At 42.7% G+C, this 17,899-nt stretch overlaps 1 protein-coding gene across 3 annotated transcripts in view; it reads right to left on the reverse strand.

The window, feature by feature from the left end:
- Positions 1 to 504: 504 nt before the first annotated feature.
- The window catches only part of CRHR2 (corticotropin releasing hormone receptor 2), a 160,248-nt gene continuing 142,853 nt past the window's right edge, over positions 505 to 17,899 (reverse strand). For all 3 annotated transcript variants that reach the window (XM_056338268.1, XM_056338269.1, XM_056338270.1), the window contains one exon: positions 505 to 1,683. In XM_056338268.1, the coding sequence (XP_056194243.1) occupies positions 1,543 to 1,683 (141 nt within the window). In that variant the 3' untranslated portion in view covers positions 505 to 1,542. The remainder of the gene's footprint in view (positions 1,684 to 17,899) is intronic.

Genomic DNA, 17,899 nt, shown 5'->3' on the forward strand with positions numbered 1-17,899 from the left:
TTGAATATGCTCGAGCTGTTAGGACAGGATGCCTCCAAAAGCAGGGGATTAACATCAGTGTCTTCCAAGATATTTTCCAGCCCTATGTAGTTCTGAAAACTAGAGAAAGACCTATTTAAATCTGGAGATTTAAATCCAGCTTCTGCTCGGAAGTACTCTAAAACATGTGAATGAAAAATAAACATGCTAAAGTGGTAAGAGCAAATTACTCCAGCACTGGTCAGATACAGGTGATGGAGAATATATTACACAACTTGCTTTTTTCTTTCTGCTGTTGCAAAGCCCAGTAGAGGGGAGTGCAGAAGTATAAGGATCCAGTGTAACACCATGAGTTCAGAACGGAGACAATTCATCTTGCATTTAGATGCCCTCTTGATCAGATTTTATCATGACGTTGTTCTTATTGGCTCATTATCAATCAGGATTCCTTTCCCTGATCTTAGATATAAAAACACTCAAGATAGGTGTCTTCTTCCTTTCCAGAGTAAAGAAAACAATGCCTGGTTTTACTGAAACCAACCCAGAGTAGTGTTTATTATTGAAAATATACAGTATTTTTGAACATCACATAAAAAGCCTAGTAGATACATCTGCTCTAGTTCAAAATGCTCAATAGATAATTGTGCAGCATGTAGCACTATCCTCATAATGCAAACAACCTCTTTTCATCATTATTTCTACAGTGCTTCCCTTTTATATTTTTTCAACCCAGAAAACATGTTTTGTGTTCTTAGCCATCCCGATCCTCTTAGCTGAAAAAACCCCAAAGACTTTCCAAAAGCTACTTACACTGTGTCGAAAGTGTGAGGCTAAGAGGAATAAGGATACTTTACAGAGCTATCTAGAGATATTGTTGTCCTTTCCAAAAATTTGTGTATGACCAGGGCATGGTTCTTGCAAGGCAATGTGCCCTGCATTAAACAGTCCAGCGATGCCATAGCCAACTCCCAGTCTATCAAAGGGAGAAATGGGGAAGGACAGATAAATCAGGATTTTTCACACCACCCTTCAGACGCTCTTTTTCTTGCTGCCACGTGTTCTCAAATGACAGTTCTGCAGAGAAGAAATTTTTACAAAGAAACAAGAAAGAGGTGGGCTATCTACACACCAAACTGTTGAAATCATTGGGAATCAATATACAAGGCGAGTTGGGCAGTATGTTAAAAATAGTCTTTGTTCACCACAATACAGAAGGGGAAAACAGAAAAACGAAACAAAATAAAGGAGAAAAAAATTGTTCCTGCCAGTGTGCTGTTTTAGACTTTGTATTGTAGTGAACTTCCACAAGACACAGTCAGCATTGAATCTCTTTCTTCTTTGAATCTGTTTTGCCACTGCCTACTCCAAGAGGCTTTTGCCTGGTTGCCTTTAAGCAGCATCATGAATATGGGAGATGAGAGTCCACAAAAACATGATGGTACTTCTTTGTGAAAGAGATCAGTGCAGAATAAAGCAACAAAGTTTGAAGAAAGGGGCCTGGGGAGAGTGAAGAAAGAAGAACCCTGAAGGCCACCAGGTAGTGCATGTGTTTTGCAGGGCATATCACACGGCTGCGGTCTGTTTGATGCTATGGAAGCTGATCCGTGTCGGAGAGGTGGGGATAGACATGGCACGTGCCACACGCACTCGGAGGGAGTGATGGTCTTGCCAGCGATGCCATCTTTTCCTGGCAGCAGAACGGACCTGGTGAAAAGAAAAAAGAACACTTAGAATACTCGGGTATCTGTAGAGGGACACTAGACAGCACTCAGACAAATGATGATATGTGTCAAGCCACTGAAACATACAGGGCTTGATTCAGCTGCCTAAACATGAGCATCTAGTTCACTTGACATTGTTTTGGGTGCTGCACTCTGGGAAAAGCATGCCTCGGCTTGTGCAGCTGAGTCAAGCCCTCAAGATGAGCGCACCTGACAGAGGTCTTAGACCTATCACAGGAGCTACAGTTGCCCCTGCTTCCCTTGTATATGGAGAAACACAGATCATCTAACTAAACATTGGTGTCTACTACAAAGACACACCTGACCTAATCCCTGGAAGCATCTTTCACAGGCACTGTTGAGTTGCTCTGCAGTCAACAGAAGGTCATCCTTAAGCAGACGCTTGCAAATAGGTCAGATGAATTTTGAACTTAAGGTGCATATTTTTTTGCATGGATCACAGAGTGATCCCAGGTACTGTAGCTCAGATATATGTGCATATAAGCAAGAGAAAGAGGTGACAGGAATCCTAGCCTCACACAGAATGGGAGGGAAGGGCTGAGATACTCCTAACATAAAGTGAAACCAGTTCCTGCCAAATCACTGGCAGAGAAGTCTCCAAGTCAGAACCTGGAATGAAACATTAAGACCAATTTTTGGATACTCTTATTGATCTCTGCTTACCATAGAGATGAGGGCCATTCAGATCCCTAACCTAGGCGGCCAGGTAAACCTACAAAATTAGATTAGGTGAATCTGGGACCAGCTTCTTGGACAGCCAATGGGTAATTGTACTCATGGCACTCAGAAAAGTTGTTGATATTCTGCTGCCAACCTAAAATTCAGCCAGCTTTGTAAAAAGAGCATTTTTACATACAACCTCTATATGAAGCCAGGGCATCCTTTACCAGAAACACAACTGTTTAGAGGATGAGGTTATAAATAATATAGTGTAGACACTACATCTCAGCCACTGACCCATAGCTCTCTTCCTGACCAAGAGAGAATCAGTAGCATGGGTAAAGGGTATGATTCATCTCCTCCGAAAGCAGATGTCCAAAGCAGGGTAGATACTGTGGTCAGATGAAAAATACCTAATTCCTTTCATCAGTTAGAAATGAGTCTGGGCAACCAGCTCTGTTTTAGATGTCTGGATTATAAATTTAGCTAAATTTAGACGATATTGATATCTTAACCCTGAATGTTTTGCAGTCTTCATGTACTTATCTTCACTGCATCCCTCAAAAGTAAGGGAGTGCTTTTATCCTCATTTTGCTATCAGCAGGCTAAAGCTTGGGTATTAATAGCAGCGATGTTGTTGCAGAGTCGCCCTCAACATGGGCCAGCTACCATGGCAACTGTGCAAGGCCTGGGATGAGCTTGCACAGCCCGTGTGAAACCCATGCTGACACAGCTTCTCAGCTATCAGCACCTGAGTGAGGTAGATCAAAGCCATCCTGGGTGTACCTATAGTCCCCACTGGGACTGCAGGGAAGATGGTGATGAAACAAATTGTCCAAAGCTACACAGCTACTGCTTTTCTTTTTCTTTTATAGCTTGTGGCTTGCCTTCAGGTGCAGTGTGAAGTCTACTCAAAACATGAGGAACACACACTCCCCAACCCCACTTCAGACCAGTTCCAACATGCTGTCTGATGGATGCTCAGAAGGGTTGGTGAGCTCTAATAGCAGAGGTATTTCCCACCCAAACCACACACTGTCAGTATTAGCTGTCCTAGATGAACAGGAATGATGGCCTGATAAGTTAAAACACAGTATCATAGAATCGCTTAGGTTGGAAAAGACCTTTGAGATCACCAAGTCCAACTGTTAACCCACGACTGACAAGTCCATCACTAAACCATGTCGCTAAGCACTGCATCTACAGGCCTTTTAAATACCTCCAGGGATGATGATTCCACCACCTTCCTGGGCAGCCTGTTCCAATGCTTGACAACCCTTTTGGTAAAGAAATTTTTCCTAATATGCAATCTAAACCTCCTCTGGGGCAACCTGAAACCATTTCCTTTTGTCCTATTGCTTGTCATCTGGGAGAAGAGACCAACCCCCCCACCACCTTGATATAACCTCCTTTCAGGTAGTTGTAGAGAGCGATAAGGTTCCCCTGGAGCCTCCTTTGCTCCAGGCTAAGCAATCCCCCCAGTTCTCTCAGCCGCTCCTCATAAGACTTGTGATCCAGACCTTTCACCAACCTTGTTGCCCATCTCTGGACACACTCCAGCCCCTCTATGTCCTTCTTGCAGTGAGGGGTCCAAAACTGAACACAGCATTTGAGGTGTGGCCTCACCAGTGCCGAGCACAGGGGGACAATTACTGTCCCCATCCTGCTGGCCACACTGTTTCTGATACAAGTCAGGATGCTGTTGGCCTTCTGGGCTACCTGGGCACACTGCTGGCTCATGTTCAGCTGGCCATCAGCCAGCTCCCCCAGCCCCTTCCCCGCTGGGCAGTGCCCAGCCCCCTGCCCCCAGCCAGCAGCTCCTGGGGCTGGTGTGACCCCCGGGCAGGGCCCGGCACGGGGCCGGGGTGACCCTCACACAGCTCGCTCGGCCCCTCGGCCGGCCTGCCCAGACCCTGCAGAGCCCCCTGCGCCCCAGCAGGGCAGTGCTCCCACCCAGCGCGGTGCCATCTGCAAACTGACCGAGGGTGCCCTCGATCCCCCTGTCCAGGTCATCGATAAAGAGATTTAACGGGACTGGCCCCAGCACAGAGCGCTGGGGAACACCACTCGTGACTGGTGCCGGCTGGGTGGCACTCCAGTCACCACCGCTCTTTGGGGCTGCCCGTGCAGCCAGTTTGTTACCCTGTGAAGCATAAGCCTGTCCAAGCAATGACCGGCCAGTTTCCCCAGGAGAATGCTGTGGGAAATGGTGTTAAAGGTTTTACTAAGGTCCAGGTATACAACATCCACAGCTTTCCCTCATCCACTGGGCACACCATCTTGTTCTAGATGGAGATCAGGTTAGTCAAGCACGACCTGCCTTTCATAAACCCATTCTAGCTGGTCCTGAAACCCCAGTTGTCCTGCACATGCTGCGTGATGGTGCCAGGATGATCTGCTCCATAACCTTCTCTGGCACCGAGGTCAGGCAGACAGGTCTATAGTTTCCTGGATCCTTCTTGCTGGCCTTCTTGTAGATGGGTGCCACGTTGGCTAACCACCAGTCTTCTGAGACCTTTCCAGTTTGCCAGAACTGTTGATAAATGATGAAGAGTGGCTTGGCAAGCTCCTCTGCCAGCTGCCTCCTCTGAGGTGAGAGTTCATAGAAGGACATGTGAAGTGAGGATCTGCACTCCTTCGCTCAGATGATTTCAATCCTCCTATTTCTTGGTGGGCCTTCAGGGGCATAGACACATCCATAGTCTGTAGCGCTGTGCATAGAAACTCTGTAGTGCTGTGGTCTGGCACCAAACAATCGCCTCTCAACCCCAGCTTTACGCTCCATTTCAGGTTTGTATCAGCCTGGAAGAGTTTTGCAGTTTCCCTCTTTGGTGCCTCGTTAGGGGAATTCTGAACCTGGGACTGTGGCTTTTCAGTCAGAGCCCTCCTAGAAGGCACAGCTTGGGCAAATCGGACCCGAGGATCTTTCTTTCATTATGTTCTCAACTATGTGGGATCTGTGCTGCTTGATCCACCATTCCAGACAAGTAGGTGCAGATGTTTATAGTAAGGTGAGTGCCACACTCAATTTCTTTCTTTTGATTTTGGATCAATTATTTGTTTCAATATAAAAAAATGGATTTTACACTCAATAGGGGTGGGACAGACCCTAGAAAAATAAAGGCTGTGAAGGAATAGGACTGCTTGCATGGAGAAGGGGAAGAGTGAACATCCAATGAAAGAAGAATTAAAATTAAAAGACAGCATTGCCAGGAGGAGCATGATCATCATGAATGAATTTGAGACAAAAATGAGAATAACATGATTAAACAACAGTGCAGGGGATTTCTGGAAGAGCCTCTCATTATGAAGTAGTAGGTACAACTTGCCTCTGCTAGTTTCAAGATGGCATTTGGTCAGTTTAAAAAATGAGTTATATGAGATAGCCAGAGTTAGGACGGGCTGACTCAGTCATACACTACAGTAGGAGCCAGCCTGGACCGCTGACTTTCACTGTCTTATCAAACTGACCTCAATGACTCACTGAACCCTCCTGCTGCAACACCAGAAACAGTGGAAAGACACATCATGGTGGTGTATTTTCCTGGATGCCCACTACTTGCAAATCTATCACGGTTCTACTTGGAGCAGCAAAGGGATACTTATTTCGGATTCTGGATGTAAGTAGGATATAAAATACATCCAAAGGGAAATACATGTCTCAGAGTACATACAAGGAGGGGATGCATATCACCTGACAGCTTGACACCTAGTATTGGCCACTTATTTATGCTTTCAATATAGACAATAGAGAAAGAGAGACAATCTCCCTAAGGAGTGACTTAGATATGTGGAATGAATAGCTCTTGCTCCATCTTGCTCAACAAAATCAGCTTAGCTGAATGTTGGGCACCTAAGGCAAATGGTGTAAGTAACACGTAAAGTGCCAGAGGGTTAACCACTGTCATGGGAAATTGTCCTATGAAGAACATGGGACTTGACCTACAGGAGGATGTTGCTTCTGGAATGCTCATTTCTCCCCAGATGTCACCAAATGCTAAAATATTGTTAGAAGAAATTTCTCTCCTTTCTTCCAGAGTGAAATACACCCTTATGCAGGGAGTCTGGAATCAACTGAAGTCCTTCAAAGAGGTGAATTTCTTAATCTTTGGTGCAAAAGCAGAGAGCAAATCTCTGTGTAAAGCACAGTCTTTTTTATTTATATAAATATATATATTTATATAACGTCTATCACAGACGTTAATAGCAGCCTAGCAGTCCTGTGAGTTTATGTGTCACAGGTGCACCTGCAGCAGCATTTGAAAAGGGAAATCATCTGGTGGGCTTTTTGTGTTACTGAGCAACTTGTGTGAACAGATACTTACTCAGCCAGTGAAGCCAGATAAGATTTATCATTTGTGCTTCAAACCAATCAAGTCAAAAAGAGTCACCTGGAGATAAAGATGGGAGTCTAAACAAGCAGTTGTTAAAATGGCTTTTATGATACGGTTTACAAGCTTTGAGAAAGAATAAAAAGTAGTAACAAAAATGCTGTCTTGTACAGCTGGAGCCATTCCTAATGGATTGGGCACATGGAAGCAGATTCTGCACTTACAGAGGTGAGTGCAAAGCATTTCTTAATGACAGAATAATTCACTGCAATTAGGATGCAACCAGAGAACAAGAAGAAAAGGTTAAACTCAAATTTATCTCTTGAAATCAAACTCAGAAACAAAATGCTAGCTTAGCTTTAGGTCAGCAAATAAAAAAGAAAACCAGTTGTGACTGCTACAATAACATGTTAAAAAAGACACCCAAAAAGCTATTACACAGCCAAAGAGCAATAGAAAAAGATAAAGCAAAACAGCAACTTCTAACCTGGTTGTTAGTCACCATGAGAGCAACTACCTCCATCCATTAAGCATTTGTAGAGTCAGTACCATGTCCTAGAGTCAGTATTGCACATCTATGACCTGAAATTAACAGCACTTGCCTGTAACAGCCCAATGATGTCATCAGCAGTTAAAGCTTAACAAAGAATCTTTGGAAAACAAAATTATCAGCTATACCTCTCTGTAACTTTAGTTGCTGGAGATGACAAAGTTTATCCATGCTGCTGAGCGAAGGGCTCAGTTCTCTGTGCTGACCCTTGGTCTGTCTTTCTCTTGCAGTTACTCAGAATTACCCTTTTCAGCTCTTTGCACTTTGCGTGCTGTGAATAATCACAGTTCCTGAACAGGTGGTCAAATCAGATTTACCAACAGATTTGTGCCTAGAGAGTGTGGGCACTGCTCTCAGCTGGATTGCTTTAGAACAGTCAGGAGAAAGAATTCAGGTGATGGGATGGAAAGAAGTCAGTGGGCATTAGTTTTTCTTTCCTGATTGGATCACCTGATGGAGGAGTTCTCAAACCTTCAGATCACATCTGAAAATCACATCTGATCATAAAAATTGTTATAAACCTCTCCTCCTCCCCCTCCTCTGAACAAAACAAATGAGAGATGTAGACAAGGATGAAAGCATGCAGAGAAGGTTTGCTTTTGATAAAACAGACACTAGTTTTGTATTGTTATTGTCTTATTAGCAAAGGAAGAAAGCTTAATGCATTTACACAGTGCTTAGAACAAAGGGGCCCACTCACCCGGGGCTTCTTGATGTAATACTAAAATATAATAGCAGTAATGTAGCTAAAAAAGAAGGGTCTGATAAGAAGAGTAGGATTAAATGAGCTGTGATGGCAGTGGAAGCTGGAAGTAATATTATTGGGATGCCGCCATACTCTGTCCCAGAGAAAAACTCTTGCGTGAAAGTGTTAACAAGTGAGGGGCAGAGGGATAACAGGTACTGAGTATAGAATCGTCAGGGTGTTCAGCAGTCTGTGACTACATAACCCTAATTAAGTTCTTGCTTTGCTAATAAGCAACTTTTTACTCCCAGAAAATCTAATCCAAAGGCAAATTAAAAAGGTTTATATAGATCTCAGTGGCCTTTGTAACAGACCTATTTTTGATCTACAAAAATAGGTTTCAGTGACGAATTCATCAAGTTCCGCCTACACTTAAGCACCTTCGTGCCATGTTTCAGATCCTTGTGCTGCAGTTGGAGGTAACTGGAGAATAACTTTGGATTTTAAACATCTTTGGTTATTAATGGAGGTGCAAATTGTGGAAAAGTTGATAAAGAGTTATTCAGTCTTATTGTAAGCTACAGATGAGGAAGGGGAACTTCCAAGCAATGCCCAGATCAGCAAAAGGGAACTGGCTATGCAGACTTTAAATTTCAAGATAGTTGTCTCACTGTGTCTGACTCTGCAGTGTACTCCACTTCCATGAAGTTTCTGAAGCCCTGGCCTCTCTCTGTATCCAGCAGACATAGGAAAGGCCGTAATGTATTGGCAACAGTTCATCAAAAAGAGTGACCTAAAATAGGTCAGTTGGAATCTACCCTCATTTGGGGGAAGCACTGCTTATAAATGAAGTTGAGGGTGATCAGCTCAACCGCATATGTGTATGTATTAGAGATAAATACCATCCATTACATAAGAGAACTTAAACCACTGTAAGGTGATGCCTTACATGGTACCTTGAAAGTTTTCAAAAGGGTTAGGGTGTCCCCAAAGGGAGAAGGGATGGTAAATGCTGGATTTAATAGTAAATGCTGTGAAGAAGCTTATGGGTCAAGCCTCTCTAGATCCTTGGAAGGATTAAGTGGAGTCCTGAATGGAAGCAAAGAAACAGAACTGCCTAAGCACAGAGACCACTGGCCTGACAGACCCAGGCATCTGCAGATGAGGAACGCTAACACTCTCAGAGAGATCGGAGTGAGTCCTTATCTATTTACTGTAAATAATGTACATCACTGAGCAACTATATATATGTCCTATAGCCACCTCTTACCCTGTTCGTATGGCTTTAAAAGGCTCCCGGTCCCTTAGGCCACAGACAGTCATGTTACCATTAGAGAAAAAAATGAACCAAACATCTCTATAAAGAGGCCATTATCAGTGTTTAATCCTCCTAAAGCAGGGATGTACTCAAAACAATCTGCAAGGCTCAAAGGAAATCAAAACAAAGCTCAGATGGAACTCTTTTTTGTTTCTCTTTTTTTTCCCCCCCAAATAGCCTACATCACACCAGTATTTTATGTAACATTGCTAAGTTTATTTTTCTCCCTAAAATAATTAGCCTGCTTAACTGATCTGCAATTCATTTCTAGCTGGAGTCTTTGGCAGCAATTCCATACAACCTGGTAACAGACGGATAGTTTTGCAGCACCTGCCAGACTGGGATGTTGAAGTTTTATTTGTAAGATCACAACAGCGCAATTTTGTTATTGTATGTAACTGAGAAGCTAGACCAGTTCTGACTAATTTTAAAGATTTTCCACACATTTTGGGGTGGAAGTAAATGCTGCTTCTTTCTTCTGGGCCACAAAGGACCAGGACTAACCACCAGAGAGGGGGGCCGTGAATGCCATCAGCCCACCTCAAGCTTCTGTGATTTTTTTGTGGACTGCTCTGGAGTCCCGCTTACAACAGCAGTGTAGTGAAAAGGAAGATGGGATGGGGAAGGACCTTCAGAGCAGTGGCTACCTTTTCCCTGTGCCTGGACTTCTCATTTTTCTCTCTCTGGCAGGACCCCAGCCTGAAGAGCACCTACTGGAGTCACAGCAGTGAAGGTGACTCTACCAGAGTGCAGCTGGGTGTGGGAGGTGGATACCGAGAGGAGATTGCAGTCCTGTAATGGACTGCTGCCTGGTGGTCCCAAAGGGAAGGCTTGATCTCTTCAGTTGAGACTATAGTGACCAGGCATCCTCTGGGGCATTGAGGAGTGGCTCATACACTGTTGGGCATTTTTGCTCATGTGCTGGTTTTGGCTGGGATAAGAGTTAATTTTCTTCACAGTAGCTGGTGTGGTGCTATGTTTTGGATTTGGGCTGGAAACAATGTTGATAACTGAGGGATGTTTTTGTTATTGCTGAGGCCTCACACAGAGCCGAGGGCTTTTCTGCTCCTCCCCCCACCCCACCAGCGCTGGCTGGGGGGCACAAGGAGCTGGGAGGGGACATGGCCGGGACAGCTGGCCCCCACTGACCCAGGGGACATTCCATACCGTACCACGTCATGCTCAGCACATAAAGCTGGGGAAGAAGAAGAGGGGGACATTCACAGTGATGGCGTTTGTCTTCCCCAGTCCCTGTTACTGGTGCTGCAGCCCTGCGCACCTCCCTGCAATGGGAAGTGATGAATTAATTCCTTGTTTTGCTTTGCTTGCATGGCTTTTGCTTTACTTATTAAACGGTTTTTATCTCAACCCACGAGTTTTCTCAGTTTTACTCTTCCAGTTCTCTCCCCCATCCCACTGTGGGGGAGTGAGCAAGTGGCTGCGTGGGGCTTAGGTGCTGGCTGGGGTTAAACCACGACAGTGCAGAAAGCAATCATTGTGGGCGGTGGAATTAAACTTTAGCCCTCTAGTCCACACCCATATTCATATTTATTCAGTGATTTGAAGGAACGCTTAATGCATGTCCTTTGGGTTCAGAATGATTAATGTGAAGTCTGCTTGGATTGATGGGCAGGTGGATGACTAACCATTTAGGTGGTGATTCATAGCTGGCAATTATAATGAATACCCTCCCAAGATGATCAGATCAAAGTAAGCCACTTTGAGCTTAATAGATTTTGAGAGACAGATGGTGCCTGGATAAAGGGTCAACACAAAAAAAATTAAACATATTTATCCTTGCCTTGCACCTTGTTGTGAGAATAAATTACAGTTCTGTCTAATGAAGTAACCTGTTCTATTCCTCTCTGGTTATGGTTTCTTTCTAAGTCAGCTAATTGCTTTGCATTTTAAATGTTAATTCCTAGGTGATTATTGATATTCACCAGATAATACTAGAATCTGAGGCCTGCTTGAGCTAAGAATTCATGCTCTGCAGGATGGTTTCAGACACAGGCCTTTCTAGTTATGTACCCCTCTAGGACATGGTTAGAAATGAAGGACAGCCACCTTATTATGGACATAGGATTAATGCATTATAGAATAATTAAGGTTGGAAAGGACCTTAGAAGTCCTTTGGTCCAATGCCATGATGAAAGCAAGTCCAGTATAGAAATTTTATCCAGTTTTGAAATTATGTCAGGGCCTTATCCAGTCATTTTGAGTACATCCAATGGCAAAGACCTCAAAACACCTCTGCGCCTCTCCTTTAGTGCTTAAAAATCCTCACTATGATTTTTTTTCTCCATGTTTAATCTGGATTTCCCTTTTTTCCTTCATTCTGTTTGATAGTGGAGACTGCTTTTCTCTGCCTAGCCCTTCATCAGGCACCATCACTTTATAAAATCAGGTCATTCTCACACACAATCACCTTCATTCAGAAGCATCCTGTTACGGTACAGCTATGTTATTACCTCTCATTAGGGTTGATAAGGTTTTCAAGGATCACAGAACTCTCTGATGGATCAGCATCAGTGGTCATTAGAAATGACCTGAAGCACCCAATAACAAGGACAGGTGTTTTCTGGAGACAGGGATCTTTCCTCCATTATCCTGTTGTTCCCATCATGTCTTTGTTGAGGTAGCAGGAGTGGAGGCAACCCTATCAGTCAGGTTGTCATTCCTCTGGAGGTTTACCAGCGGCTCCTGGAAATATTTTATTTCCTTTTCTAGGAGATGCTGCAGCATCTCAGATCTGACCTCTCCCCCTCCAGACTCCAACAAGCAGCAGCCATAAAACCAAAGCTAATACAAGTGTACAGAAGGATATCTGGAATATGAAACACTGTAAATGCACTTTCTTTCTCTCTCTGAAATACTTTATTTTTTCTCAGGAGAAAACCACCACCAGCAAGGAGGTCTGACTGAGAAGGTAGATACCACACTACAAAGGGAAATGGAGGGAAGATCCATCTCCCTTTAAAGATGTTTTCTTTCTGGAATGAGTCAAAGAGAGAATAGAAGTGCTGGGAGTGCTGTACCCATCTGCCTGTGAGCAGAAGGTGCATACTAAAGAACCGAAAAATGACCCTGGAGACGAAAGTATGAAGAACGCGTAAGTGAGCTGTGAGCCTAGAGATCAACAAAGAGTGTTTATAGTGTAGTGAGTGTCACTGCTGCCTTCTGTTGTCTTCCCTTGATGCTCTCCTATGAAAAGCCAAATGTGACAACTGTCTTCATTGGCCTAATAACAGTGGGCCTCTTTTTGTACTGGAAGTTTAATGAATATTTTTCCTGGGTTTCAAGGAATTATAAATTTTTTTTTTATATATATATATATATATACATATTTTATATACAATTATAAGGCTACTCTACATATGCCTAAAGACTACAGACTTCACTGAGCCTTTTTTCAGTTTCGGGTCTGGCTGTGACCTGGATAGGATAGTGATGTTTTTATCCAACATTCAGTTCTTCAGATCATTGTCAAAAAAATCCAAAGTACCACATGAGATGAATCCCACACCAGATACCCTTTTGAAAGACAGGCTTTAATTAAACACATGCTATCAAGCCTGTTACTGGATTGAATTCATCAGCTTGTACTACAGAGGCTGAAGAGATGATTTAGTGGTTTCTATGGAAGGATGAGGTACCATGAAAGCGTATCCCTGATTACACACTATTATCTTGTTGTAAGCAAACTGATCTAGGTAGAATAAATTTAATCAGCTAAAAAACCCTAAAGACTATTTAGTGGGCTGCAATACAAGTTGTCTAACAGGAGTTTTGTGGAAATGCATTCTCTTCAGCACAGTTTCAAACCATTTTATCTATCTTCATTCAAAAAAACCTCCATCTGAAATGTCTTTTTTTTTTTTTTAATCCAGTGTTATATGAAATTGAATTCAGTCTTGTGGTCTGTGAGTTGACAGAAAAAAATCTGAGGATCATCTTGATTTTTGCGGTCATTGAAAAAGAAGTTCACAACCTACATTCATTCTTTTTAAGTGGCTTTAATGTAAATGCATACGTATTTTTTATTATGCCATTTTTCATAACAACTTACATTGTCAGAAACCTCTCATCCTCAATTTTCTTGGAAGTCCAGAGATGATCTTCACTACTCAGATTAAATTAAATGTGCATATTTTTGCCTTCTAGTGCTAGCACAGATTTTCTGTGTCCAAAAAAATACAACTTTTTTTCCATAAAGTCTCTACACAAATTAATATGTCAAGTGCCAATGGCCTCTTATGCCCATCCATGGTGTACACAGTCTGTTCAAAACAGCTTCAGAGCTTTTTGGAAGTAATAAAACATAACAACCTGCCAACTTTGTATCTAAACTGCTGCTTTTCCTTAGGTTCACTGGAATAACCTGTGTATAATGTGTTGGCTTGGAAAGACATTCATATTCAATAACTGAAGGAAAATATCTTCAGTAGAGGGGCACAAACGATACACACTCTTTCAAGACCTGGCCCATCAGCTAAACTGTCACGGCATCCAATAATCCAAGACCTGTGTGAAACACTGTGTGCTGTGGAAATGAGGGAAAGGGAGAGGTTTGTGTTCCCAGGTTAAATATCTGCTCCAAAGCATAAAGAAATAAACTCTTCCCATCTGAAATTCTTTCCATGGACTGTAATTTAATAGCTTCACTTTTCCCCTTCAGTGATCCCACTGCTGCCCTGTCAGACCAAATCACTGCGGTATCAGGACCAAGACCTTTTTGTGGCGGTATCTTGTATCACCAAAGTGCCATCATCAGAGTGCTGGAGGCACTGCCTTCTCCACTAGAACATCAGATCTATTCAAGCAGCACAGCTGTGTAACAACTCTGATCTGGAGCAAAAGACCTCATAGGAAGAAAAACCCTAAGTCATAAGGACATGTTTGTTTAAATCAAGGGAGGCTATAAGAGGTTACAGAGAAAAAACTGTTCTGTTTCATTTGCTAAACTTCACAGATAGAACACTGACAAAAAGACAGAAACTGATAATTTTCAACTATGATCATAGAATAAAATCGTAGAATCATAGAATATCTGGAGTTGGTAGGGACGCATAAGCATCACTGAGTCCAACTCACTGCTCCCTTATGGGGGCAAACTCTCCTTAGGAACAGACTGTCACATTCTGAGTGTTTTTTAAGAAGCTGATTTTGATCTTTAAACCCAATTGTAGTTGTACAGAAGTTTTGAAGCTACACAGATGTTCAGATACTGTAGTAACTGGACCGACTGGTACAATATATAGCTGTCAGAAGTCATTGAATTTTCCCCTTTATTTCCAGGTCACAGGTTGGTTGTGACACATGGCTCCATTTCCCATGACTGTCACAACCCAGCCTTAAGTAAACTTTCTGCCATTTGCTCAAATTCCAGCAACTGATATTAATGCTACTCTTGTACCCAAACACAGTAATTCTCACATCAAAGAGATTGAGAAATACTCTCTTAACAATTATCAAATCTCACTGCAATGTGTAAGTGCACTTCAACAACACAGGTAGTAAATCCACTGCAAAACTCCCTTTCCTCAAAAATGACTGGGATTAATTGTAGCTTCTTATTCTGAGAACATTAAATTCTAGCACAAAGGCTGCATCTAATTCCAGTCCTGACAGGGAAGGAATTTTGCATGGCTCCCTCAATGGCTGATGAGAACAATGTCATCTCTGTTCCTATAGGAGATCCTTTATTTCCTATTATTCTCCTTTTCCGAAAGTACTTCCAGCAATTCACCATGGTTTCTAGACACAAAAACCAAACGTGGTATCTGGCTGGCTTGTAAAAGCCAGAGCCAGCCAAGTGCTTCTTGCTAAGAAAACTCAGTACAATGACACACCAAGCCTTAGAAAAAACCCAAACCAGTAGTCTAACTAGATTAGCTAGGATTTTTTATGTGGCTGCATGGTGAGTAGAACATCTCTACAGCCATTTCTTCACACTTGAAGGACCCACAAAGGTGTTTTCTCTGTCTTCCACTAACAGCAGTAGCTATAGTCCCATAACAAATGGAAATACAAAAATTGTGAAGAGACAAGTCTGCCTTTAAGAAAAGCTGAAGTACTTCATTCTCCCAGACATGAAGCACTCGTTGAAGACCGTGTGAAGACCATGGTTTTTTTGGAAGGCTATCCGTATTTTTGAGCTCTACTACAGACAGTTACTGGAAGCTTGTAAGTACCTAGTGGCATCTGTACCAAATATGAAATGGTAGAGATGCAGCTGAGATCACAGCATCATTAAAGCTTTAAATTAATGGCTTTTTTAGCCTTTTTGCTTGTCTCTTCATTCAGTGCAGGCCCGGCACTATGTGGGATGAATAACCTACTAAAGCCTATTACATGCATTTAAAGAACCCAACTCTGTCCTAACTGGAAACCCTGGATTACTTAAAACCTTCTGAGATAGCAAGTCATCACTCTATCACAGAGACAGGAATATCAGACTCACTGAAGAGATAATTCAACAGAGTTTCAGTGCTATTTATAAGGATTTCAAGCTACTGAAAGGCTACTACTGACAGGCTATTTTCCTCCTTTAGAGCAAAATCTGCTGTGGATCTCACTAAGACTGGTGGTACCTCCTGTGGATTGAGTGGCATTACCTTCATCACCACTTCTAGTAGGGATGTCCCTCTGAGAGCAACTGATGTCAGGAGAATACAAATGATATTTCAGCACTACTGTACTTCTGAGGTGATGCTGTTTGCATGCACTAAAAAAACAGGCTTTGTCATAGCAAATAACTGTGAAAACAATGTACTGAAAATCTAACTGAGCAGAAAATCAGCCTGGCTTTCACTGCTTTGACATGGAGGGTTACAGTAAGAAAACACACTTTTGCTATGCTTAAAACCAAGGCCTTCATCTATGCCTCAGATGGCAGCGTGGCCTGTACAGGTCTCTCACTTCACAGACAGGCAAAACACAGCATTATTGCAAGCTGTTGCAATGTGATGTGACGTAGCCTTCAGGATGTGATCTGGGAAACATAAACTCTTTTTAGAATGCTTGATGAGTATGTGAAGATCTGGGGAAGACAGGCATTACCACAAGGGAGAGCTTTTACAATAGTATACTATAAGATGCAATTTTTTTTCCAGACAATATGATTACAAACCCAGAAAGCTCTGAAAATTTACTGAATTTGCTACTTGTTCCTAAGCTGTGTGAAGCTGGAACTAGAACAGAGCAGAAAATGTCACCCTTTAAAACTGTTATACTTCAAAAACATTCCCACAGTACATTAAGATTAGTCCAAAGTCTTGCACAGTTTTGAAATAGACAATGCTGCAATATTTGGGGGGTTTAGACTTCTTTTATACCTTAAAGAAGTAGTTAGGGAATTGCCATGGTTCAGCTAGCCAAGTGGAAGTTGTAAATATATGGCTACAGGGAAGATTTTGCTCATAAATTCAGCTATTTGTAGGTGTCTACATGTGAACAGAATGTCTAGGCATGCATAATAGTGGAGAGCTAGTCCACACTGTCAGTGGAGAGTAAAGTTGTTCAGGTGAGCAAATAAAGATGTCTATTGTAGGCTAAGCTAATGAGAAGAAGATTGTATTGACTGGCTTGACTTAATGGCATAGAGAGCCATTTGAGAAGCCCCACCATATCCCACTTGGCTTCTCACTTTCCAGACAGAGGGTGTGAATCTTCTACAGGTCTTGTATAACAATGGTGGATCCACGCGGATGCCTTAGATACTCTGTAGCTGATCAAGCGGCACTAATATCTATGTTTAGGGAAATGAATCAAGATCACCTGCATCACCTGAGTTGGGTGGCTTAATCTTGATCTGACTCCCACAGAAACATCCATTCCAACTGTAATATTAGTGTGATATAGCTGGGAGAATCAGTTATGGAAATCATTCCAGATCTGCTAGTAGATTGTTATCAAGGCATAGAAGTACATGAGGTGAATCATCTTGCCTTTCACTGACCTTGATTATGTCTGAACTCATTGAAGTTACAGGGTATGGGAAGTTGGGTCATGGCTTTGGACAAAGAACTTCAGACTGCTGTTAGTGAAGGGGATATTTCTTCCACTACAAGACAGCTGAAAGAATCCCAGAACAGCCAAAAGAGTGAAAGCCTGGTGTGAACAGCCAGCTGGTCCCAGCCTACGTGCACAAATGGAAGCACATTAGGGTGATACAAACTCTTGACTGACTATGAAATCATGTGGCTGGTGTTCTAGCCCGTGATGTTCACTGTGACACCAGTGGGGAAAAAAAAAAAAAAAAAAAAAGAAGGACACCCCCCCCCCCCCCCCTAAAAAAAGCCTGCTGTCTACATGGGAGATTCTCCTGCATTAACAGTATAAACCTGCTGAATATGACAAGGAGTACTGGTGGGACACGCCAGACTTCTGGCACCTTTAACCTCATCAGATTTTGCAGCACAGTGGCTCAGAAAAACAAAGTGCGATCATGAGCGACTCAGATATATGGCAAGGTTTTGATGTAACTGTAGTCCCACAGTTAAACTGCCTGTACTTTTTTGGGGAGGTTTCACCTCCCTGTTTACTAAGAGGCAAATGGAGTAGTCAGAATTTATTGAAGTTGGAAAGAGAACCGAGAACACTCTGCTGCCAGTATATAAAAGTGGCATGTGC

The sequence above is a fragment of the Falco biarmicus genome, chromosome 4 (assembly GCF_023638135.1).
Source record: "Falco biarmicus isolate bFalBia1 chromosome 4, bFalBia1.pri, whole genome shotgun sequence".
NCBI lineage: Eukaryota > Metazoa > Chordata > Aves > Falconiformes > Falconidae > Falco > Falco biarmicus.